This window comes from Bufo gargarizans, chromosome 5, assembly GCF_014858855.1.
Source record: "Bufo gargarizans isolate SCDJY-AF-19 chromosome 5, ASM1485885v1, whole genome shotgun sequence".
NCBI lineage: Eukaryota > Metazoa > Chordata > Amphibia > Anura > Bufonidae > Bufo > Bufo gargarizans.
The window spans coordinates 2,902,863-2,929,068 of NC_058084.1; the positions used below are offsets into that span (position 1 = coordinate 2,902,863).

The following is a 26,206-nucleotide window of genomic DNA, read 5'->3' on the forward strand; positions in this document are numbered from 1 at the left end:
TTCTCTGTGCTGATATTTCCCACAGTTTTGGTCCTCACGTCCTCAGGCAGTTCTCTTCTCCTATTTCTGTTCTCCATGCTGATATTTCCCACAGTTTTGGTTCTCGTCTCCTCAGGCAGTTCTCTTCTCTGTGCAGATATTTCCCACAGTTTTGGTTCTCATGTCCTCAGGCAGTTCTCTTCTCTGTGCTGATATTTCCCACAGTTTTGGTTCTCGTGTCCTCAGGCAGTTCTCTTCTCTGTGCTGATATTTCCCACAGTTTTGGTTCTCGTGTCCTCAGGCAGTTCTCTTCTCTGTGCTGATATTTCCCACAGTTTTGGTTCTCGTGTCCTCAGGCAGTTCTCTTCTCTGTGCTGATATTTCCCACAGTTTTGGTCCTCGTGTTCTCAGGTAGTTCTCTTCTCCTCTTTCTCTTCTCTGTGCTGATATTTCCCACAGTTGTGGTCCTTACGCCCTCAGACAGTTCTCTTCTCCTCTTTCTGTTCTCCATGCTTAGTGTGGCACACAGACACAATGACTTCCCCTCTTTATCTGGTTTCAGGTGCGATTTTTATATTGCCCACACCTGGTACTTGCTGCAGGTGAGGGTGAACGAGCATCTAGGCTTCAAACAAAGTTATCTACCCACAATTTTGAAAATGTGCCAACAATTTTTGCCCTGCCCATATTTGGAGTTTTGCGTAAAATTATGTAGATTTCCTTTTTTTCTCATTTTTTTTTTTTTGTGTTGGTCCAGTACACACAAAGGAAATAAACATGTGTATAATAAAGCATGAGTAATTGCAATAATTTTCTGGGAGAAATACTTAATTTTCTGGAAAGATTTCTGGCATGGCCATGACTATACATAACTCTTTCTTGCTCCATCCCCCCAATCTACAGGAGACTAGACCTTAAGGGGCAGAGATTAAACTTTCCTGAAGTACGGCCATGGGGCCCTCCTCCTTCCGCCCCTCCCCCCGCTCTTCTCGTATGAACTGCATGATGATATAATACAGTAGTGAGTTGTTTATTGCTCCATCCAGGGATCGGGCTGTGCTACGACAGGACAACTGCTCTTCGGCCTTCACATTGTCCTGTTTTCATCCAGAGCCCCTTTAGACACTGAAGATATAGAGAAAGAACTTATTTGTGGCACTTTAGCGAATGGTCCCCCTACTTCTTGGTCCAGGCCACCACTGCACAGAAGTCCTCAGTGCTTCCTCCCCAATAATGTCTATGCCTGAAGTAACTGCTGAATTTGCTCATTGTCAGCTAGAAAGTCAAAGTGAATCAGGAGGCGGATGATGAAGAATGTGAATCGCTGCATGAGGCTGTCCCACCTGTGCAAATACAAAGTGACACATGAGCAGAAGGGCACGTTACCTGCAATCTCAACACCTGCAGAAACTCAAGACTTGACTTTGCTGAAGGGACTGTAACCAGGGGCAGCAGGACAGCTCACTCTGACAGCAGAATGACATTCAACTGGCCACAAAGTCTACTACCCTGCCTATGTGGTTTCTGGCAGAGCAAAGGGCCCAAAGCAGAAGCAGCCACACCCACTACACAGGCTTCACTGCAGCCCTGCCCATGAGGAATAACACTACAGGGGTGCTGTAGCCCCACCCATGAGGTTCAACACTCTACAGGAGACTCTGCAGCCCCACCCATGAGGTTCCACACTCCATAGGAGGCACTGTAGCCCCACCCATGAGGTTCAACCCTCTACAGGAGACTCTGCAGCCCCGCCCATAAGGTTCCACACTCCATAGGAGGCGCTGCAGCCCCGCCCATAAGGTTCCACACTCCATAGGAGGCGCTGCAGCCCCACCCATGAGGTTCCACACTCCATAGGAGGCGCTGCAGCCCCACCCATGAGGTTCAACACTCCATAGGAGGCGCTGCAGCCCCACCCATGAGGTTCAACACTCCACAGGAGCTCTGCAGGCCTGCCTATAACATTCAATACTATACAAGAGACTCTGCCCATGAGGCTCTGTAATACACAGGACGATCAGCAGCCATGTCCATGTTGAGCTGTGTATTACAGAGCCTATCAAGAGGTCTCACAGACCACACAAAGGATAATCTGCAGATCCTCCAATGAGTCCTGCTATTACACAAGACTTGCTATACAACATAGTACAGGATCTTCATTAAAATGAGTGCACATTCACTGTCACCGCCTATGATGGTACTGATAATAGGATTAAGCACTGCCCAGGCACAATGCCCTGCTCATCTGGCCAATAATACTCTGCATAGTTATTAAGGTTGAAACTCACCTCAAAGCCACATCAAACTTTAGATGTGCCCACATCACGGCAACCCATCGCATTATTCCAGAGGAATTCTGCTTTGCTAGACGCCTCCACGCTCGCACCGCACTGAAGCAAGAATACAAATATTAATCTTGGGCATGTATGTTGGTGGTAAACCAACACAGTAATACATCTCTGAACTCATTCTATAATAAAATGTACGCAGTACCCGAACCTGCTCTATATTTCTCCTGCCTCAGAAAAGGCGCTATGCCTCTGGCCCTAACCCATATAACACTGTGCACATCACAGATACCAGGTGTGACCAATACATACTGCAATCCTCACCTGCGGGCCATTAGAAGATAGCGGTCAGCCGGAGCCCCCAGTCCAATGTTAAGAGCACGAACAGTGTTGAGGTTTCTGAAGACAAGCAGCATTGGGCGCGGTATCGCACGAAGGACTCGCATGATATCATCAAAGTGCTCCTTGGCCATCTCCTGCATGTACTGCGTCTCCTCCAGAGTCAGTACATTGCCCAGGGTTCCGGTAAGTGACAGGGGGCGCTGCAGGAGGATTTCACAGAACAGTAGGTAATCTTCAGGGGGAGACAAGAAGATTTTAATTTACTATTCTTAATAAAGACATTGCTTAGTTCTAGATGTAGTGAGACGCAGCACAAGGTCAGCTCTGACATGCTAAGATTGGACCCGATACCACTACCATATCACGGTGCACACAGGTTCCCATACGTCCTACCAGCAGCCCAATAATGGGGGCATTTCTGGAAGGAGGGATGGAACATTTACATAGTAAATAAATCTAATTAAACACCCCCCAGAGCCCAACAGAATAGAGACGGATGGAGAGCAGGGCCTCTATGTGCCTCGCTCCTGTGTTTGTCTCCTTCAGCTGCAGGGACCGTGACATTCCTCTCAGCTACGAGTATACTAGGTGCCATCAATGCCACCCTCGGGAGTCTACTGAGGAGCAATCACTTGTAATATGGGTGAAGGACTTTGTGCAGGTTTATCTGAAGGAGATGAGGGAGTCTATATCCAACTTATCCAGGATTAAGTCACCTTCCTTCAAGCCGAAGAGGACATGGATGTTGAAAAATGCAGAGGTTGCCAAGATCCACCTGGCCATTGGACCAAGATGTTAATAAACGGGAAGCTGCAGTGTCCACTGCTAGGTGGGCTACGGTGGTTCCTTCTGACATGTGTTAAACTTACAGGACCCTATGAACAGAGGGGCCAATAGTGCCCTCCAGAAACGCTAACTCTGTTCAGGGTTCATGTTGCCTACAGTAGGGTAGCTAGATTCCTCAGGAAGACCCTCCTTTACATAGGTGGCACCTTGGTTTCATTAAGACAGGTTAAAGGTGGCTCTTAAAGCTATGGCCTTATCCACTGCAGACAAACATTATGGCTAAAACTCTGCATAGCAGGTAATACCTCCAAGTACAATCCGTGTGGGCTCCCTTACGAGCCGAGCAGGAAATTTGGGTCTGAGCTGAACAATCTCACAGAAGAGCTAACAGACAAACCAAGGCAAATCCCTTCCACAGTCCTTATGTGGCCGTCAAGGTCACTACAGAAAGTGCAGATCTCCCTAAAGATCCAGCAACCCTCGGGGAGTTTCTAGATGCACCCAGTGCTCTCTCTCCATGAGAACGTGCCACCATGGTGGTGCCATCTAAAGTATAGGAAGTACTTTGTCAGCCACACTGCACTCTGTTGACCACTGATGCATCCCAACTAGGTCGAGGAGCCCATCTGGACAGAATTGTGAGGGACAACTGGAATGCTCAGGAGGGGCTGTTTTTATCCCGAGCTCAGAGCAATAGCCGTCCCATACTTTGCCCCCACATTCACGCAAAAGCAGTCAGGATCTGGTCGGACAACATGACCTTCGTCTTATACATCAACAAACATCGACTTCTCAAGGAAGTGGGCATGATCTTGTCCTGGGCAGAAAAGAACCTTTCCCATCTGTCTGTAGTTCACATTGAGGGGACTCTCATACAGTATGTTGTAGAAGATCATCTGAGTCTAGGGGACTCCGTTCCAGGAGGGTGGTCTCTGAATCCAGAGATCTTCTGTCAGATCACTCTGAGATAGGGAGCTCCAGAGATACTGGGTGGCCCATGAAAAGTAGTATGACAAGATAAACTAGCAAGTCAGAAAAGATGCAGAAAGTGGTCACTGTTCAGGTCTCTGCATGTTTGGGCAGGTTGGATTCTGTTGACTGATGCTGTGGGCAGCTCTTCAGCAGCGATGCTGTGGATGGCGTTTGTGATGTTCTCCTTGACTTCATCCGGGAGATGTGGATTGTTAGCGGACACTTTCTGGTTCAAGTTTCCTCACAGATAAAAATTACAGGAGCACAAGTCTGGGGAACGTGGCGGCCATAACCCCTTGGTCACAGCTCGCCCCTCCGTAAACAGTTTATGAACCTGTCTAGTGCAAGCTGTATCAGCTGACAGAATCCGACCTGAACGGGGACCACTTTCTGCATCTTTTTTGACTTGTAGATGATTAAAGAGAAAAAATCCACTTGCTCGTTTATCTTGTAATACTATCGCTGGAGGCAGGTTACCTTTTCGTGGGCCACCCTGTAGATCTCATAGCTACAAGGCCTTATGTCAGGTTGGATAAATTCTTACTTTATTGGGAGGACAATCCCTTGGCAGTGGATGCTCTTGCCCATTGAGTGAACGTTCAAGCTGCCCTATGATTTCCTTCCAGTTAACATGATGCCAAAGGTACCAATGAACCTGGGCACAGTAACTGCTATCATATGGTTCGGGCCAAAGAGGTCACCCAGCAGTATTGGAGACATCCCCCAGTGCAGAAGCTGATATCTCGCAGGTCTGCCCAGATCTGAAGAGATTCCACCTGACAGGATGGAGACTGACCAGCCCCTATTGCAATCTAGAGGGTTATCTGTTGCTTTCTTGAGAACGGCATCTCATGAGCTATGCCAGAATGAAGAGAAACTTCACAGCTTGGTGCAAGCGAGGAGTGGACTGCCTCAATCCTCCACGCAGTAAGATTCTGGACTTCCTGTAGGATGGCCTCAACAAGGCTCAGTATCAACACTCAAGGTCCAGATGTCAGCCTTATCTGCTGCCTTGCTTAGACCCTTAGCCTGCAACCCTCTAGTTATAAGGACTCCTAGTCCTCAAGCCTATCCCCCAGAGATTTATCTACGGCCATAAAGGGCCAGTGTGAAGCTCCATTTGAACCTCTTGTTGAGGTTGACCTCAGACACCGATCCTTAAAGAGTTGCTGTACTTTCACATTATTTCATTTCATAGAGAACGGTGTAGTGAGCAAATTTCTAAATTGCTTCACTCAAAAAAAAATGTGCCTGCATCCACCTGAAAAAAGCTGTAAAGTTATGGCCACCTAATTTGTAGTCCACTGGCTGTTGTCAGGCAAGATCTGTCCTTAGTAACAGAGAGACAGAAGACTATACACAGGAAGTGGGGGCGTGGTCAGAGCTAGCGGACATCCTGTGCCTTCTGATCACAGGCGCCTCCTGTGTGCTCCACCTCCTTATCAGTTCTGTGAGCTCCAGCAGACAGCAGCAGCCGGAGCTGAAAACATAGTGGGAAGTAAGGGAAAGGATGTCCCAGCAGTACAGTGCTGGCAGATTCCACAGAAGGAAGATGCCCCCTGCTTCTGAGAGAAATGCATCCAACGGTGCAGCTGAAGAAGGGGATTAGGGAAGCCTTTAAAAAGACCTGTTCCTTCACGGTTATGATAGTACGATGAAGCACAGCCATCATCCAAACTTTTTGTTAAAAACTCAGGTACGCTTTATAAATGACCTTTATTAGCCGTCACTTCAGCCAACAGGAAAGCAGAGCTGCAGGCTCTTTCATCATCTGAACCCTATCTCTGTTCCTGACACATTACGCGGGAAACATGGAATGAATCTCAGCAGCCCCTTAGGTCCCATCTTTGCCTAAACTTAACCACTTCAGCCCCGCTAGGTGAAACCCCCTTCATGACCAGAGCACTTTTTACACTTCGGCACTACACTACTTTCACCGTTTATTGCTCGGTCATGCAACTTACCACCCAAATGAATTTTACCTCCTTTTCTTCTCACTAATAGAGCTTTCATTGGGTGGTATTTCATTGCTGCTGGCATTTTTACTTTTTTTGTTATTAATCAAAATGTAACGATTTTTTTGCAAAAAAATGACATTTTTCACTTTCAGCTGAAAAATTTTGCAAAAAAAACGACATCCATATATAAATTTTTCGCCAAATTTATTGTTCTACATGTCTTTGATAAAAAAAAAATGTTTGGGCAAAAAAAAAATGGTTTGGGTAAAAGTTATAGCGTTTACAAACTATGGTACAAAAATGTGAATTTCCGCTTTTTGAAACAGCTCTGACTTTCTGAGCACCTGTCATGATTCCTGAGGTTCTACAAGGCCCAGACAGTAGAAACACCCCACAAATGACCCCATTTCGGAAAGTAGACACCCTAGGGTATTCGCTGATGGGCATAGTGAGTTCATAGAACTTTTTATTTTTTGTCACAAGTTAGCGGAAAATGATGATGATTTTATTTTTTTTATTTTTTCTTACAAAGTCTCATATTCCACTAACTTGCGACAAAAAATAAAAAATTCTAGGAACTCGCCATGCCCCTCACGGAATACCTTGGGGTGTCTTCTTTCCAAAATGGGGTCACTTGTGGGGTAGTTATACTGCCCTGGCAATTTAGGGGCCCAAATGTGTGAGAAGAACTTTGCAATCAAAATGTGTAAAAAATGGCCGGTGAAATCCGAAAGGTGCTCTTTGGAATATGTGCCCCTTTGCCCACCTTGGCAGCAAAAAAGTGTCACACATCTGGTATTGCCGTACTCAGGAGAAGTTGGGGAATGTGTTTTGGGGTGTCATTTTACATATACCCATGCTGGGTGAGAAAAATATCTTGGTCAAATGCCAACTTTGTATAAAAAAAATGGGAAAAGTTGTCTTTTGCCAAGATATTTCTCTCATCCAGCGTGGGTATATGTAAAATGACACCCCAAAACACATTCCCCAACTTCTCCTGAGTACGGCGATACCAGATGTGTCACACTTTTTTGCTGCCTAGGTGGGCAAAGGGACACATATTCCAAAGTGCACCTTTCAGATTTTGCAGGCCATTTTTTACACATTTTGATTGCAAGGTTCTTCTCACACATTTGGGCCCCTAAATTGCCAGGGCAGTATAACTACCCCACAAGTGACCCCATTTTGGAAAGAAGACACCCCAAGGTATTCCGTGAGGGGCATGGCGAGTTCCTAGAATTTTTTATTTTTTGTCACAAGTTAGCGGAAAATGATGATTTTTCTTTTTTTTTCTTTTTTCCTTACAAAGTCTCATATTCCACTAACTTGCGACAAAAAATAAAAAATTCGAGGAACTCACCATGCCCCTCACGGAATACCTTGGGGTGTCTTCTTTCCAAAATGGGGTCACTTGTGGCGTAGTTATACTGCCCTGGCAATTTAGGGGCCCAAATGTGTGAGAAGTACCTTGCAATCAAAATGTGTAAAAAATGGCCGGTGAAATCCGAAAGGTGCACTTTGGAATATGTGCCCCTTTGCCCACCTTGGCTGCAAAAAAGTGTCACACATCTGGTATCGCCGTACTCGGGAGAAGTTGGGCAATGTGTTTTGGGGTGTCATTTTACATATACCCATGCTGGGTGAGAGAAATATCTTGGCAAAAGACAACTTTTCCTATTTTTTTATACAAAGTTGGCATTTGACCAAGATATTTCTCTCACCCAGCATGGGTATATGTAAAATGACACCCCAAAACACATTCCCCAGCTTCTCCTGAGTACGGCGATACCACATGTGTGACACTTTTTTGCAGCCTAGATGCGCAAAGGGGCCCAAATTCCTTCTAGGAGGGCATTTTTAGACATTTGGATCCCAGACTTCTTCTCACACTTTCGGGCCCCTAAAAAGCCAGGGCAGTATAAATACCCCACATGTGACCCCACTTTGGAAAGAAGACACCCCAAGGTATCCAATGAGGGGCCTGGCGAGTTCATAGAAATTTTTTTTTTTTTGCATAAGTTAGCGGATATTGATTTTTTGTTGTTGTTTTTTTCTCACAAAGTCTCACTTTCCGCTAACTTAGGACAAAAATGTCAATCTTTCATGGACTCAATATGCCCCTCACGGAATACCTTGGGGTGTCTTCTTTCCGAAATGGGGTCACATGTGGGGTATTTATACTGCCCTGGCTTTTTAGGGGCCCTAAAGCGTGAGAAGAAGTCTGGAATACAAATGTCTAAAAATGTTTACGCATTTGGATTCCGTGAGGGGTATGGTGAGTTCATGGGAGATTTTATTTTTTGACACAAGTTAGTGGAATATGAGACTTAGTAAGAAAAAACAAAAACAAACAAAAAATTTCCGCTAACTTGTGCCCAAAAAAATGTCTGAATGGAGCCTTACCAGGGGGGGGGGGGGTGATCAATGACAGGGGGGTGATCAATGACAGGGGGGTGATCACCCATATAGACTCCCTGATCACCCCCCTGTCACTGATCACCCCCCCTGTAAGGCTCCATTCAGACATCCGCATGATTTTTTACGGATCCATGGATACATGGATCGGATCCACAGAACGCATGCGGACGTCTGAATGGAGCCTTACAGGGGGGTTATCAATGACAGGGGGTGATCAGGGTAATCAGGGTGATCACCCCCCTGTCACTGATCACCCCCCCCTGTAAGGCTCCATTCAGACATCCGCATGATTTTTTACGGATCCATGGATACATGTATCGGATCCACAGAACGCATGCGGACGTCTGAATGGAGCCTTACAGGGGGGTTATCAATGACAGGGGGTGATCAGGGAGTGTATATGGGTGATCACCCGCCTGTCATTGATCACCCTCCATTCAGACGTCCGCATGTGTTTTGCGGATCCGATCCATGTATCCATGGATCCGTAAAAATCATGCGGACGTCTGAATGGAGCCTTACAGGGGGGGTGATCAGTGACAGGGGGGTGATCAATGACAGGGGGTGATCAGGGAGTGTATATGGGTGATCACCCGCCTGTCATTGATCACCCCCCTGTAAGGCTCCATTCAGACGTCCGTATGCTTTTTGCGGATCCGATCCATGTATCCGTGGATCCGTAAAAATCATACGGACGTCTGAACGGAGCCTGACAGGGGGGTGATCAATGACAGGGCGGTGATCAATGACCGGGGGGTGATCCGGGAGTTTATAGGGGGTGATCATGGGTGATCGGGGGTTTATAAGGGGTTAATAAGTGACGGGGGGGGGGGGGGTAGTGTAGTGGTGTTTGGTGCGACTGTACTGAGCTACCTGAGTCCTCTGGTGGTCGATCCTAACAAAAGGGACACCAGAGGACCAGGTAGGAGGTATATTAGACGCTGTTATGAAAACAGCGTCTAATATACCTGTTAGGGGTTAAAAAATTCGGATCTCCAGCCTGCCAGCGAACGATCGCCGCTGGCATGCTGGAGATCCACTCGCTTACCTTCCGTTCCTGTGAGCGTGCGCGCCTGTGCGCGCGCGTTCACAGGAAATCTCGGCTCTCGCGGGAGGACGCGTATATGCGTCCACCCAGAAGAGCAGGACCGCCGGCAGGACGCAATCCTGCGTACGGCGGTCCTGAGGTGGTTAACCAGGTGATTTCCCTTTGTGTATGACATCCAAACCCTTCTGCTTAGGAGATGAAATTACAAACCCTTGACATTGCTAAAGTCTACTTAAGGAGAACCCAGAGATTCAGAAAGGATTCTATTTTTCTAGCCAAAAGGGTTTAACCCCTTAGGGACCCATGACGTACCGGTACGGCATGTTTCCCGAGTCCTTAAGGACCCATGACGTACCGGTATGTCATGAGTTTAAATTGAGATTGTGGCGCCCCAGGGGTTAATCCGCACAGGATGCCGGCTGAAATCATTCAGCCGGCATCCTGTCACAACGCCTGGGGGGGTCATGTGACCCCCCCGTATCGGCGATCGCAGCAAACCGCAGGTCAATTCAGGGGGCGCCCTGGTATAAACGGCTGACATCTGTGAATGGATGTCAGCCGTTTAACCCTTTCCATACAGCGGTCCGTACGGACCGCTGTATGGAAAGAGTTAACAGTAAGATGCGGCTCCCTCCCTCTCCCATCGGGGGGCTGCTGTGCCTTTGCAGCCCCCCGATGGGAGAGGGAGAGAGCCCCCAGACAGCCCCCCGAAGCCCCAGTCCTTACCCTTCCCCGTCTGCGAAGTTGTGGCAGACGGGGAAGGTTCCCATGGCAACAGGACGCCTGCTCAGGCGTCCTGCTGTCCATGGTGCTGAACAGATCTGTGCTGAAGGCATAGATCTGTTCAGTGTAAGTAAAATACAGTACAGAAACATATATAGGTTCTGTACTGTATTATGCAGACACCAGACCCACTGGATCTTCAAGAACCAAGTGGGTCTGGGTCAAAAAAAAAGTAAGAAAAAGTGAAAAAAAAGTGAAAATCAAAAAACACATTTATCACTAATTAAAAATGAAAAAAATAAAATTCCCTACACATGTTTGGTATCGCCGCGTCCGTAACGACCTGATCTATAAAACGGTCATGTTACTTTCCCCGCACGGTGAACGCCATAAAAATAAAAAAATAAAAACTATGAGAAAATTTAAATTTTGCCCACCTTACTTCACAAAAAAGGTAATAAAAGTGATCAAAAAAGTCGCATGTACGCCAAAATAGTGCCAATCAAACCGGCATCTCATCCCGCAAAAAATGAGACCCTACCCAAGATTATCGCCCAAAAACTGAAAAAACTATGGCTCTTAGACTATGGAAACACTAAAACATCATTTTTTTTGTTTCAAAAATTAAATCATTGTGTAAAACTTACATAAATAAAAAAAAGTATACATATTAGGTATCTCCGCGTCCGTATCGACCGGCTCTATAAAAATATCACATGAGTTAACCCCTCAGGTGACCACCGTAAAAAAATTAAAATAAAAACGGTTTAAAAAAAGCAATTTTTTGTCATCTTACGTCACAAAAAGTGCAATAGCAAGCGATCAAAAAGTCATATGCACCCCAAAATAGTGCCAATAAGACAGCCATCTCATCCCGCAAAAAATGAGACCCTACATAAGATAATCGCCCAAAAACTGAAAAAACTATGGCTCTTAGACTATGGAGAAACTAAAACTTTTTTTGTTTTAACAATGAAATCATTGTGTAAAACTTACATAAATAAAAAAAAAGTATACATATTAGGTATCGCCGCGTCCGTGAGAACCTGCTCTATAAAATTACCACATTATCTAACCTTTCAGATGAATGTTGTAAATAACAAAAAAATAAAACGGTGCCAAAAAAGCTATTTCTTGTTACCTTGCCGCACAAAAAGTGTAATATAGAGCAACCAAAAATCATATGTACCCTAAACTAGTACCAAGAAAACTGCCACCTTATCCCGTAGTTTCTAAAATGGGGTCACTTTTTTGGAGTTTCTACTCTAGGGGTGCATCAGGGGGGCTTCAAATGGGACATGGTGTAAAAAAAAACAGTCCAGCAAAATCTGCCTTCCAAAAACCGTATGGCGTTCCTTTCCTTCTGCGCCCTGCCGTGTGCACGTACAGCGGTTTACGACCACATATGGGGTGTTTCTGTAAACTACAGAATTAGGGCCATAAATAATGAGTTTTGTTTGGCTGTTAACCCTTGCTTTGTTACTTGAAAAAATATATTAAAATGGAAAATCTGCCAAAAAAGTGAAATTTTGAAATTGTATCTCTATTTTCCATTATATCTTGTGCAACACCTAAAGGGTTAACAAAGTTTTTAAAATCAGTTTTGAATACCTTGAGGGGTGTAGTTTCTTAGATGGGGTCACTTTTAGGGAGTTTCTACTCTAGGGGTGCATCAGGGGGGCTTCAAATGGGACATGGTGTCAAAAAACCAGTCCAGCAAAATTTGGCTTCCAAAAACCAAACGGCGCACCTTTCACTCTACGCCCCGCTGTGTGGCCGTACAGTAGTTTACGGCCACATATGGGGTGTTTCTGTAAACGGCAGAGTCAGGGCAATAAAGATACAGTCTTGTTTGGCTGTTAACCCTTGCTTTGTTAGTGGAAAAAATGGGTTAAAATGGAAAATTAGGCAAAAAAATGAAATTCTCAAATTTCATCCCCATTTGCCAATAACTCTTGTGCAACACCTAAAGGGTTAACAAAGTTTGTAAAATCAGTTTTGAATACCTTGAGGGGTGTAGTTTATAGAATGGGGTCATTTTTGGGTGGTTTCTATTATGTAAGCCTCGCAAAGTGACTTCAGAGCTGTAGTGGTCCCTAAAAAAGGAGATTTTTGTATAACTTACCAGTTAAATCTCTTTCTCGCTCTTCCTTGGGGGACACAGACCTTGGGTATAGCTCAGCTCCCTAGGAGGCGTGACACTAAGTAAAACTGTTAAGCCCCTCCTCCATCAGCTATACCCTCAGCCTGGAGATAGAGGCTACCAGTTGCGTGTCCAAGTAGTGAAAGGAAAACAACCAATAACAGGAACAACCAACCAGCAACCCAACGGGGCGCCAAACCATAACCCTGTAACCAAACACAGAAGGGTGGGTGCTGTGTCCCCCAAGGAAGAGCGAGAAAGAGATTTAACTGGTAAGTTATACAAAAATCTCCTTTTCTCGCCCATTTTCCTTGGGGGACACAGACCTTGGGACGTTCAAGAGCAGTCCAAGAAGGGAGGGACCACAAACCCAAGGCGGAACACCACCAGAGCATCAGGAAACCGCTGCCTGCAAAACCAGGCGGCCCAAAGCAGCATCCGCTGATGCATGCGTATGCACTCTATAGAACTTTGTGAAAGTGTGCAGAGAGGACCAAGTGGCTGCCTTGCACAACTGTTCAGCCGAGGCCCGATGCCTCTGCGCCCAGGAAGCACCGACTGCTCTGGTGGAATGAGCAGTGATGCCGAAAGGCGGAGCTCTGCCCTGGGCTCGATAAGCCTCAGACACCGCCAGTTTAATGAAACGGGCAATAGCCACCTTGGAGACCGCCAAACCCTTGCGCGAACCCTCCGGAACCAAAAACAGGGAGTCCGTGCGCCGAAAGGATCCGGTGACCTCCAAGTAAATCCTCAACGCCCTGACCACATCCAGACGGTGCAGTTCCCGTTCTCTGGGGTGGGAAGGAGAGGGACAGAGCGACGGAAGGACGATGTCCTCATTGATGTGAAAGGTGGAAACCACCTTTGGCAGGAAGGTCGGGACAGGCCGAAGCACAACCTTATCCTGGTGGAAGACCAGGAAAGGGTCGGAGCAAGAAAGAGCCGCTAACTCCGACACCCGTCGGAGAGACGTGATGGCCACAAGAAAGATGACCTTGCAGGACAGAAGACGAAGGGAGACTTCCCGTAAAGGCTCGAAGGGGGCGGATTGGAGCGCCGAGAGCACCACATTCAGGTCCCAGGAAGGAACTGGAGGGCGGTACGGCGGAACAGAGTGAGCCACCCCTTGTAAGAAGGTCTTAATGGGCCCTAGAGGGGCCAGGGGACGCTGGAGAAGAATAGACAGCGCCGAAATCTGTCCCTTCAGAGAACTGAGGCTCAGCCCCAGGTCCAGCCCGACTGGAGGAAGGACAGGAGTGTGGGAAGGGAGAATCGGAGAGGAGGGATGCTCCGGGACTCACAGAACCCCAGATAGGACCTCCAACCCCGATAGTAGATCCTAGAGGATACAGGCTTACGAGCACGGATCATGGTGCGGATTACGTCCGCGGAGAAACCCCGTCGCGTTAAGACGGCGGTCTCAATAGCCACGCCGTCAAACGTAGCGAGCCTAAATGCTCGTGGAAGATCGGTCCCTGAGAGAGAAGGTCTTCCCTGGAGGGCAGTGGCCACGGTGCGTCTGCCAACAGCAACATTAGGTCGGCGTACCAAGACCGGCGGGGCCAATCCGGGGCGATTAAAATCGCGGGAACGCCCTCTGCCGCGATCCTCCGAAGAACCCGTGGCAGGAGGGGAAAAGGAGGAAAGACGTACAGAAGGGAGAATTCGCGCCACGGAAGGACGAGCGCGTCGGCGCCGTATGCCTTCGGGTCCCGTGCCCTGGCCAGGTATAGGGGGACCTTGTGGTTGAATTTGGAAGCCATGAGGTCCACGTCGGGGCGACCCCAGCGAAGACAAAGGGCTTCGAACACCTCTGGGTGCAGGGACCATTCTCCCGGGTCGATGGTGGACCGGCTGAGGAAATCCGCCACCCAGTTGTCCACCCCCGGGATGTAAATCGCAGATAAGGCCGGCACGTGCGTCTCCGCCCAGAGGAGAATGAGGGACACCTCTTGCATCGCTGCAGCGCTGCGAGTGCCTCCCTGATGGTTTATGTATGCCACAGCCGTGGCATTGTCCGATTGGATCCGAACAGGGTGGCCCTTCAGTAGATGGGTCCAGTGTCTGAGGGACAGAAAAATCGCCCTCAGTTCCAGAATATTGATTGGAAGTCTGGACTCCGATAGAGACCAAACGCCCTGGACGGACCGGGGAGGGAAACCCCCCCCCCCACCCCCGTAAGCTGGCATCGGTGGTAATCACTAGCCAGTTCAGTGGGAGGAAGGACTTCCCCCTTAGAGGGATATGCAACCACCAGCTGAGGGAAGCCCGAGCCAGGGGAGGCAGAAGAAAGGTCCTGTCCAGACTCCCCGGTGATTTGTCCCAGGCCGACAGAATTGCCCTCTGAAAGGTGCGGGATCGGAATTGTGCGAACGGCACCGCTTCGAAACAGGCAACCATCTTTCCCAACAACCGCATGCTGGATCTGAGGGAAGGGCGGCGATGACGGAGGAGACTGTGAACCGACCCGCGAAGGGCCAGACGCTTGTCCGACGGGAGGCGGACCTCCGCCAACTCTGTATCCAGGAGCATCCCCAGGAAGATCAGCCGTCTGGAGGGGATAAGGGAAGACTTGGGGTGGTTGATAACCCAACCGAACCGCGTCAGGGTCTCCAGGGTGAGGTCCACACTGCCGGATGCCTGAGAGAAGGAGGGTGCCTTGACCAGGATGTCGTCCAAGTATGGGAGAAGAAAAACACTTCTTGAACGTAGAAGGGCCAAGACAGGGGCCAGGACCTTGGTGAACACCCGAGGAGCCGTCGCCAGACCAAGGGAAGGGCGACGAATTGGAAGTGATCGTCCCCCACCGCGAAGCGCAGGAAGCGGTGATGACATGGAGCAACCGGAACGTGGAGGTATGCATCCTGAATGTCGATCGAAACCATGAAATCCCCTCTTTCCAGGGAGGCCACTGCGGACCTGAGAGACTCCATCCGGAATCTCTGTAGTCGGAGAAAACGGTTCAGGCGTTTTAGGTCCAAGATCGGTCGCACTGAGCCTTCCTTCTTGGGAACCACAAAGAGGTTCGAGTAGAACCCCCTGAACCTTTCCGTCGGAGGCACGGGGGCGACGACACCCTTGTCCATTAGAGAGCGAATAGCCGCGAAGAAGGCGGCCGCTCGTACGGGATCCCGCGGAGGACGGGATCGGAAGAAACGGTCTGGCGGAATGGACGCAAATTCGATCTTGTATCCGCAAGATACAATCTCGAGCGCCCATGCGTCTGAGATGTGGGCCCGCCATACGTTCCTGAACAGGAGAAGGCGGCCCCCCACCCGGGTGGGTGGGGGCGCACCTTCAGGCAGAGGGCTGAAGTCCCGTGCAGGCTGGGACTTGCGCCAGGTAGGTTGCGTCCGAAAAAAACGGCTTCTTGCGCCTATCTTGGACTGGGCCAGAGGAAGAAGAACTGGCCGCGGGTCTAGACCCGGTGGTCTTGCGAAAGGACCGAAACCGGGACGAACCAGCGCGACCACGGGGGGCGCCCTTTGGCCTGGACTGGGGGAGGAGAGTACTCTTCCCACCCGTGGCCTCTGATATAAGTTCGTCCAGACGGGTCCCGAACAGGCGGGAACCCGTAAATGGTAGGCCGGCCAAAGAGCGTTTGGAAGCGGCGTCCGCCGCCCAAACCTTCAGCCAGAGTTCCCTCCTGACAGAAACTGCCAGGGCAGAGGAACGGGCAATGAGGGCACCCGCATCAAGGGAGGCCTCACAGACGAATTTTCCGGCCTGAACAATTAGTTGGGCTAAGGAGCGGAGGTCCTGAACAGGGACGTCCGACCCTAACTCCCGTTCCAGTTGCAAACCCCATTCAGAGACCGCTTTACCAACCCAGGCGGAGGCAAAGACCGGTCTAAGGGCCGAACCAGAGGCAGTAAATATGGCCTTGGAGAGGGATTCCGTACGACGGTCCTCAACAGACTGGAGGGAAGATCCGTCCTGTACCGGAATAGTAGTGCTTTTGGACAGGCGAGCCACGGGAGGATCAACCTTAGGCGGGGATGTCCACGTGGTCACAGAATCCGCTGGAAAGGGATAGCAAATGTCCAGCTTTTTGGGTGTAATAAAGCGGACGTTAGGCCGGGTCCAAGCCTTGGATACCACAGAAGAAAAATCAGCGTGTATGGGAAAAACCTTGGAGGCCTGTCTGGGGCGGAGAAAGGACACGCCGGCCTGTTCGGAGCTGGGGGGGTCATCGTGTATCTGAAAGGTATCACGGATGCTAGCGATAAGATGCCCCACCGCGGACGCCAATTTGGACGGAAGCTCTGAGTCCATGTCCACGTCCGAATCCGCCAGTTCTCCCTCAGAAAGCGTATCCCTTTGAGAGGATAGACTCGACTGAGCTCGCACGCATGGCGGAGAGAGCGAAGCATCTGGAGAAGATGTGCGCTCAACCCTTGAACGTTTCTGAGTATGCCGGGCCCTGGAAGATTCGCTGGGAGGCAGGGAACCAGTGGGGGCGGCAGAAACGGTAGTCCCAGCGGGTGCGACAGGGATTGTGGCAGCCTGCGGGAGAGGCGGTCTATCCACGAGACGGCCCACTACGTGTGTAAGGCTTTCCACTGCCTGAGACAGAGACCTAGCCCAGTCAGGGGGTTCAGAGGCACCGGGGGTCGCAGCGGGAAGCGGGCCCTGCATCGGGGCCTGACATGCAAGGCAATGCGGCTCAGATTGTCCACGCGGAAAAAGTTCCTTACAGGCGGTACAGGCATGGTACCAGGGTTTGGGGGCACCCGTGGGATCTGACATGCTGAAAGGTGGTTGTACTCTAATACAGAGACCACAAAGGGTTATAGCAGCTATGGCCAGGAGGGTTAGGAGAGGGTTAACTGTCCTACCAGTGCCTCAGAAGAACGTCAGGAGTAGAGATGGAGCAGATCAGCAGCAGCAGAGAGCAGCAACAGCAGCGAGCCAGCAGATAGCGCCCACAGAAGCCGAGCGATGTACACAGGAGTTTAGAGTCCCCCACCGTGTCTCAGCTTCCTGTCAGGAGTGAGGAAGCGCGGGAAATCTCAGCAGAATCGCGGGGAAAACAAGCTCCGCCCCCTCCAGCGCTTGCTCCGCCCCCAACAGGACGCGCGCGTAAGCCACGCCCCCTGCTGCCGAAAATGCTCTCAGGGCTAAGAAGAAGCCAGATGCCAGAAAATAAAGGGCCCGCAGGCCCCTGGAGTGCGGCGATTTGCCCAGGTGGGTGACCCTCTGCCACCAAGTCCCCTGTTTCGCCGAGAAACAAGCTCCACCGCGATCTGCCCATGTCGGGCATAAGCCCCGCCCCCCGATCGGAACGGAGCGGGCGGCGGCGGGAAGGGAGAGAGGGAGAGAGAATGCCGGGCTGAAGAAAGCAGCGTGGGGGGAACGGCGTGGAGGAAGGCGGCCCCCCTGCTGAGGATAACCTGAGGGGAGCTGGGGAGGGTCTGCTTGAGCGCTCAGAATAAGCGACCACGGGTGCCCCCCTTACCCAGAGGGGTAGGTGCTGCAAATAGGGACGGGGTATGGGCTGGAATAGCCATCTCACCGAACGACGTCTTCACCCTCAGTTCCTTCCAGCAGGGTCGCCCCTTCAGCCACTGGCACCGCAGTGGCAGGAAGCTGGTAGAGGGGCTTGGCGTGCGGGCGACCCCCTAGCTGGCGGGATGTAGGGGAGCCATTGCTGCCCAGATCCTCCTATTGCTTCTGTGGGGGAGGCAGCAGTGCAGATAAATTGGCACTGGCGCAGCTCAACCCCGGGAGAGCAGAGAGGTCCATGCGTCTCTGGTATCCCTAGGAAAAAGTAAAATAACAAAATTAGAAAAATAAAATATCAAGGAGAAAACAGCCCTGCAGTAGCAGGGAGTGTCTTGCCTCCTTGGACACTAAGCTAAAACTGGTAGCCTCTATCTCCAGGCTGAGGGTATAGCTGATGGAGGAGGGGCTTAACAGTTTTACTTAGTGTCACGCCTCCTAGGGAGCTGAGCTATACCCAAGGTCTGTGTCCCCCAAGGAAAATGGGCGAGAAATTGGGTTTTTGTAAATTTCTGAAAAATTTCAATATTTGCTTCTAAACTTCTAAGCCTTGTAACATCCCCAAAAAATAAAATATCATTCCCAAAATAATTCCAACCTGAAGTAGACATATGGGGAATGTAAAGTCATCACAATTTTTGGGGGTATTACTATGTATTACAGAAGTAGAGAAACTGAAACTTTGAAATTTGCAAATTTTTCAAAATTTTTTGTAAATTAGGTATTTTTTTATGCAAAAAAAATAATTTTTTTGACTTCATTTTACCAGTGTCATGAAGTACAATATGTGACGAAAAAACAATCTCAGAACGGCCTGGATCAGTCAAAGTGTTTTAAAGTTATCAGCACTTAAAGTGACACTGGTCAGATTTGCAAAAAATGGCCAAGTCCTTAAGGTGAAATAGGGCTGAGTCCTTAAGGGGTTAAAGGGGTTGTGTCACTTCAGCGAATAGCATTTATTATGTAGAGAAAGTTAATACAAGGCACTTACTAATGTATTGTGATTCTCCATATTGCTTCCTTTGCTGGCTGGATTCATTTTCCCATCACCTAATCTCCATGGTTAAGACCACCCTGTAATCCATCAGAGGTGGCCGTGCTTGCACAATATAGAAAATACCACCACCCTATGTGCGCTCCCACGGTCCCGGCCAACAGAAAGACCGGCGCTTTCTTATAGTGTGCAAGCACAACCACCTCTGATGGATTGGAGGGTGGATGGAAAAATGAATCCAGCCAGCAAAGGAAGCAATATGGACAATCACAATACATTAGTGTCTTGTATTAACTTTCTCTACTTGATAAATGCCACCCACTGAAGTTAGAGGACCCCTTTAAGGTCTCAAAACCTAACTAGAGTAGGTGGATTAACAAAGCAATTTCTCTTTGTTTTTCATCCCAGGGTTTGGATCCACCCAGGTTTGTAAGAGTGCATTCTACTCGCTCAGTTTCCACCTCTTGGTCAGGGAGGAGGACACTGGATCAGATTTGTAATGGTCACTCTTGTAGCGTTTCTGCCTGGATTTCCAGTAGTACTGAATTCCATTCCCCCAGAGGACCCTCCCTTTGAGGATCCTTCTTGTTAATACCCTATTACTGTGCTTGTGGTATGATTTAAGGGAAGCATTGATTTCTAACCATCTGTTTTCCCTTAGTCCTAACAGCAGCACAAGCTTCCCTCCCTTCTTTATAGTCTTGCTATTAACACATTGTCATATTGGGTTCAGTGGCCTTTAAGGAGGAGGAGGAGTGTTTCATTACAATTAATTACTATTCAATTAAATATTTCATCTGTCCTACTAGTACCCAGGGGAAGAAATACCCCCATCATTGTGCTGCTGTTAGGATTAAGGGAAAGCAGATTAATAATAGAACTAAACAAATCATCGGGTGAGACCAGCCTGAGCAGCTCAGGGGATCCCAGGAAAGCCCCAGATCAGTGACCGATACGGCAGAGTGCGACTACATGGCCATGGCTCAACACCGAGGATCTGTGGCTCAGCTGCTGCAGTATTATATGTGATGTAAAGATTAATGCCCCCATTTGCTCCACCCAACCCCAGAGACAACGCTGTGCTCGACCACAACCCATATGGGACCCTGAACCAACAGGTACTTATGGTACTCCCCTGCTACATTTCATCCCTACACTGAGCTGCCGTCAGAGGAGTGTTGTCAGCAGCCAGCACCAGCTGAGAATATAATGCTTCGTCCAGTCACTTGCACCGACCTTTCACGCCGAGCTGAGCCGAGTACTCCTCCATGCGCTGCCGATCCCGCAGTACAATAGACCTCCACAGTTTACAGAGTGCGGTGCGGTCCCTGCCAGACACAACACGCACAGTGACACAATGTACAGTAAGTGTACGACACACGGTAGACATCGAGCCTGGGCAATGGGTTACCTCTCACTCAGATTTTCATAGAGTCCATGATCTAGCAGGACCAGCCGAGCTTTCCCATCCGGACCCACATTTACCAGCACTGAAAACACAGGAAGGGGAAGCATTAATTTGGGCTGAGCCCAATCGCATAATTGCTGCCATTGTCAGTGAACCTTCCCCTCAATCACCCAATCAACACGTCAACGGGCAGGAAGCCACCAGCGGAATCTAACCTACCATTCCCAGGGTGGGGGTCGGCATGGATGAATCCTGTGAAGAAGATCTGCTCCGCAAAAACCTTAATCACCTTCTCAGCCACCTGGAAAAAAACACCAACGGATAAAGCAAAGACCCCGGACAGAGACAGAAGACCCCCAAACAGAGAGGGGCAACAAGCTGGGGGGGAAACCGCACATGAGGCAAGGATAATCCGCATGATTACTGCAGGAGGACTGGAGGCATTGGGGGCTGTCCGCGTGAGATTCTCTGACCATGTCAGGTGCGATTTACAGGAAACTGCAGTCCACGGCTGGTGGCACAAAGGTGCGGCAGGAAATGGACGCCATGTTCACCCCCTCCATGTACATACATGACACAAGGGGCACTCACATCCTTCAGCTCCAGTCCCTGCTCCTTAATGCCCTCCACGCTGCTGACCTTGCAGCCCTCACAGTAGTCGGCCGTCAGGACCCGCTGCAAGAAGAAGTAGAAGACAGAGATAGGTTCACACAGGAGGTCCACAGGCTGCTCCACCTGCACATATACCAAGGGCTTCAGCTTACCAAGACGGTGCATGGGGTATATGTTCCATGTAGGATTCTCACCTACGCAGGTTGAAGGGGGTCCCTAAAGTAGGAGCACAACACATGTGTGGGTTCTCTGTCTCTTTAAAAGCAATGTTCTGGGTAGAGTGAAGCCTCCAGAGTCCAGACCTTCTCCCGTTTCTAGGTTTCCCGGGTAAAGGCCCCATTAGCAGGAGCAGCCGGGCCGAGTAAGAACCCTGGGTAGACTGGGCCCTGTCTGTCTGGACAAAGCCTGGAGGCTGCACACAAGCTGCAGGTCCAGGCGGCTGCTTATTGTTTGTAAGATAGAAAGGGAATGTACACGGTTTAGTTAGCGCTTGAACAGGCAGGATTTTGTTTATCTCGTGTGTTATTTTGTATCTTGCAACCTGCACATACGCTGCCAATAAGAGCAGGAAAGGACTCGGCCTTTCAACATTTGAAGCCAGTCTGCCTCTATAAAGCCTGACCACCGAGCTACAACCCCCCACCATATAAAGCTACGGTTCTGAGGGGGCAACGGGGGCTCACCTTACTGGTGTCATCCCAGTGCACTCTGGGTAATGGTTGGATGTGTGTGTGTGTGTGTGGGGGGGTTATGGGGCTCTCCTCAACTTGCTGGTGTCATCCCAGTGCACTCTGGGTAATAATTGGTTGTGGGGGGGAAGGGTTATGGGGCTCTCCTCAACTTGCTGGTGTCATCCCAGTGCACTCTGGGTAATAATTGGTTGTGGGGGGGAAGGGTTATGGGGCTCTCCTCACCTTGCTGGTGTCATCCCAGTGCACTCTGGGTAATGGTTGGATGTGTGTCTGTGTGTGTGTGTGGGGGGTTATGGGGCTCTCCTCAACTTGCTGGTGTCATCCCAGTGCACTCTGGGTAATAATTGGTTGTGGGGGGAAGGGTTATGGGGCTTTCCTCACCTTGCTGGTGTCATCCCAGTGCACTCTGGGTAATGGTTGGTTGGGGGGGGGGGGGCGGGTTATGGGGCTCTCCTCACCTTGCTGGTGTCATCCCAGTGCACTCTGGGTAATAATTGGTTGTGGGGGGGAAGGGTTATGGGGCTCTCCTCACCTTGCTGGTGTCATCCCAGTGCACTCTGGGTAATAATTGGTTGTGGGGGGAAGGGTTATGGGGCTCTCCTCACCTTGCTGGTGTCATCCCAGTGCACTCTGGGTAATAATTGGTTGTGGGGGGGAAGGGTTATGGGGCTCTCCTCACCTTGCTGGTGTCATCCCAGTGCACTCTGGGTAATAATTGGTTGTGGGGGAAGGGGTTATGGGGCTCTCCTCACCTTGCTGGTGTCATCCCAGTGCACTCTGGGTAATGGTTGGATGTGTGTGTGTGTGTGTGGGGGGGTTATGGGGCTCTCCTCACCTTGCTGGTGTCATCCCAGTGCACTCTGGGTAATGGTTGGATGTCTGTGTGTGTGTGTGGGGGGGTTATGGGGCTCTCCTCAACTTGCTGGTGTCATCCCAGTGCACTCTGGGTAATAATTGGTTGTGGGGGGAAGGGTTATGGGGCTTTCCTCACCTTGCTGGTGTCATCCCAGTGCACTCTGGGTAATGGTTGGTTGGGGGGGGGGGGGGGCGGGTTATGGGGCTCTCCTCACCTTGCTGGTGTCATCCCAGTGCACTCTGGGTAATGGTTGGATGTGTGGGTGTGTGTGTGTGGGGGGGGGGGTTATGGGGCTCTCCTCAACTTGCTGGTGTCATCCCAGTGCACTCTGGGTAATAATTGGTTGTGGGGGGAAGGGTTATGGGGCTTTCCTCACCTTGCTGGTGTCATCCCAGTGCACTCTGGGTAATGGTTGGTTGGGGGGGGGGGGGGGGGGCGGGTTATGGGGCTCTCCTCACCTTGCTGGTGTCATCCCAGTGCACTCTGGGTAATGGTTGGATGTGGGGGGAAGGGTTATGGGGCTCTCCTCACCTTGCTGGTGTCATCCCAGTGCACTCTGGGTAATAATTGGTTGTGGGGAGGGAAGGGTTATGGGGCTCTCCTCACCTTGCTGGTGTCATCCCAGTGCACTCTGGGTAATAATTGGTTGGGGGGGGGGGGGGGTTATGGGGCTCTTCTCACCTTACTGGTGTCATCCCAGTGCACTCTGGGTAATGGTTGGTTGTGGGGGGGGGGGGGGGGGGTTATAGGGCTCTCCTCACCTTACTGGTGTCATCCCAGTGCACTCTGGGTAATGGTTGGATGTGGGGGGGGAAGGGGTTATGGGGCTCTCCTCACCTTACTGGTGTCATCCCAGTGCACTCTGGGTAATGGTTAGATGTGGAAGAAGGCGTTATGGGGCTCTCCTCACCTTGCTGGTGTCATCCCAGTGCACTCTGGGTAATGGTTGGTTGTGGGAGAAGGGGTTATGGGGCTCTCCTCACCTTGCTGGTGTCATCCCAGTGCACTCTGGGTAATAATTGGTTGGGGGGGGGGGCGGGTTATGGGGCTCTCCTCACCTTGCTGGTGTCATCCCAGTGCACTCTGGGTAATAATTGGTTGGGGGGGGGGGCGGGTTATGGGGCTCTCCTCACCTTGCTGGTGTCATCCCAGTGCACTCTGGGTAATAATTGGTTGGGGGGGGGGGCGGGTTATGGGGCTCTCCTCACCTTACTGGTGTCATCCCAGTGCACTCTGGGTAATGGTTGGATGTGGGGGGAAGGGTTATGGGGCTCTCCTCACCTTGCTGGTGTCATCCCAGTGCACTCTGGGTAATAATTGGTTGTGGGGAGGGAAGGGTTATGGGGCTCTCCTCACCTTGCTGGTGTCATCCCAGTGCACTCTGGGTAATGGTTGGTTGTGGGGGGGGGGGGGGGTTATGGGGCTCTCCTCACCTTGCTGGTGTCATCCCAGTGCACTCTGGGTAATAATTGGTTGGGGGGGGGGGGGTTATGGGGCTCTTCTCACCTTACTGGTGTCATCCCAGTGCACTCTGGGTAATGGTTGGATGTGGGGGGGGAAGGGGTTATGGGGCTCTCCTCACCTTACTGGTGTCATCCCAGTGCACTCTGGGTAATGGTTAGATGTGGAAGAAGGCGTTATGGGGCTCTCCTCACCTTGCTGGTGTCATCCCAGTGCACTCTGGGTAATGGTTGGTTGTGGGAGAAGGGGTTATGGGGCTCTCCTCACCTTGCTGGTGTCATCCCAGTGCACTCTGGGTAATAATTGGTTGGGGGGGGGGGGGGTTATGGGGCTCTTCTCACCTTACTGGTGTCATCCCAGTGCACTCTGGGTAATAATTGGTTGTGGGGGAAGGGGTTATGGGGCTCTCCTCACCTTGCTGGTGTCATCCCAGTGCACTCTGGGTAATAATTGGTTGGGGGGGGGGGGTTATGGGGCTCTCCTCACCTTGCTGGTGTCATGCCAGTGCACTCTGGGTAATAATTGGTTGTGGGGGGGAAGGGTTATGGGGCTCTCCTCACCTTGCTGGTGTCATCCCAGTGCACTCTGGGTAATAATTGGTTGTGGGGAGAAGGCGTTATGGGGCTCTCCTCACCTTGCTGGTGTCATCCCAGTGCACTCTGGGTAATAATTGGTTGTGGGGGGAAGGGTTATGGGGCTCTCCTCACCTTGCTGGTGTCATCCCAGTGCACTCTGGGTAATAATTGGTTGTGGGGGGGAAGGGTTATGGGGCTCTCCTCACCTTGCTGGTGTCATCCCAGTGCACTCTGGGTAATAATTGGTTGTGGGGGGAAGGGTTATGGGGCTCTCCTCACCTTGCTGGTGTCATCCCAGTGCACTCTGGGTAATAATTGGTTGTGGGGGGGAAGGGTTATGGGGCTCTCCTCACCTTGCTGGTGTCATCCCAGTGCACTCTGGGTAATGGTTGGATGTGTGAGAAGGCGTTATGGGGCTCTCCTCACCTTGCTGGTGTCATCCCAGTGCACTCTGGGTAATAATTGGTTGTGGGGGGAAGGGTTATGGGGCTCTCCTCACCTTGCTGGTGTCATCCCAGTGCACTCTGGGTAATAATTGGTTGTGGGGGGAAGGGTTATGGGGCTCTTCTCACCTTGCTGGTGTCATCCCAGTGCACTCTGGGTAATAATTGGTTGTGGGGGAGAAGGCGTTATGGGGCTCTCCTCACCTTGCTGGTGTAATCCCAGTGCACTCTGGGTAATAATTGGTTGTGGGGGGAAGGGTTATGGGGCTCTCCTCACCTTGCTGGTGTAATCCCAGTACACGCGAGGAATCAGCACATAGGGCAGTTTTCGGAGGTCCTGTGCACAGCGCTCAGCATTCCGCCCTTCATTCTCGAAGTCCAGCTCCTGAGAGAGGGTGTGCTTCAGGTCCTGTTTTGGACAAGATACGCCCAATTATCAGCAGTACTATATACAGTGCTGCTGCATAATCTGGGGCACAAGGTACAGGGAGCCCCCCCCCCATCATCTAGAGTAACACTCTGGCTGAGGAACAAGATGGAACCCACCTTTAGAACCCAGCTGAAGCCAAACTTGGGGTGCATGAACTCGATGAGTCGGAGGAGCCACTCTAAGGTTTTGATATCTCCATCAAACCTGTCCCGGAGATCAATGTACTGGACCTGGAGAGACAGAAGCGTGATCTGAGATGAAGCAGCTACACTGCACACACCCCAGAGGGGACAGCACTGCTACATCTCACCTTCACAGCCACCTCGGTGCCATCATGTAATGTCGCTCTGTGAACCTGCGCCAAGCTGGCCGCTGCCATCGGCTGATGGTTGAAGTGCAGGAAGAGACGCTCCGCTGGTTGTCCAAAATCTTCCAGAAGGATTTCATTCACCTGCAGGTACAACAACCCCCAACAATCACAACCACAACCTCCGACAAATGACACAGAACCCTCGCTATGACAGCCTGATCCCGCTACACATGACTGCTATAGTCAGAAAGTATTCACACCCCCCA

General features: G+C 50.4%; 1 protein-coding gene across 2 annotated transcripts in view; it reads right to left on the reverse strand.

The window, feature by feature from the left end:
- Positions 1 to 993: 993 nt before the first annotated feature.
- ADCK5 (aarF domain containing kinase 5) overlaps positions 994 to 26,206 on the reverse strand; it is a 44,137-nt gene continuing 18,924 nt past the window's right edge. For both annotated transcript variants that reach the window (XM_044293701.1, XM_044293702.1), the window contains 10 exons: positions 25,941 to 26,081; positions 25,747 to 25,860; positions 25,478 to 25,609; positions 21,153 to 21,236; positions 20,781 to 20,862; positions 20,565 to 20,643; positions 20,390 to 20,481; positions 2,592 to 2,841; positions 2,268 to 2,369; positions 994 to 1,322 (listed from right to left, as the gene is read on the reverse strand). In XM_044293701.1, the coding sequence (XP_044149636.1) occupies positions 1,217 to 1,322; positions 2,268 to 2,369; positions 2,592 to 2,841; positions 20,390 to 20,481; positions 20,565 to 20,643; positions 20,781 to 20,862; positions 21,153 to 21,236; positions 25,478 to 25,609; positions 25,747 to 25,860; positions 25,941 to 26,081 (1,182 nt within the window). In that variant the 3' untranslated portion in view covers positions 994 to 1,216. The remainder of the gene's footprint in view (positions 1,323 to 2,267; positions 2,370 to 2,591; positions 2,842 to 20,389; positions 20,482 to 20,564; positions 20,644 to 20,780; positions 20,863 to 21,152; positions 21,237 to 25,477; positions 25,610 to 25,746; positions 25,861 to 25,940; positions 26,082 to 26,206) is intronic.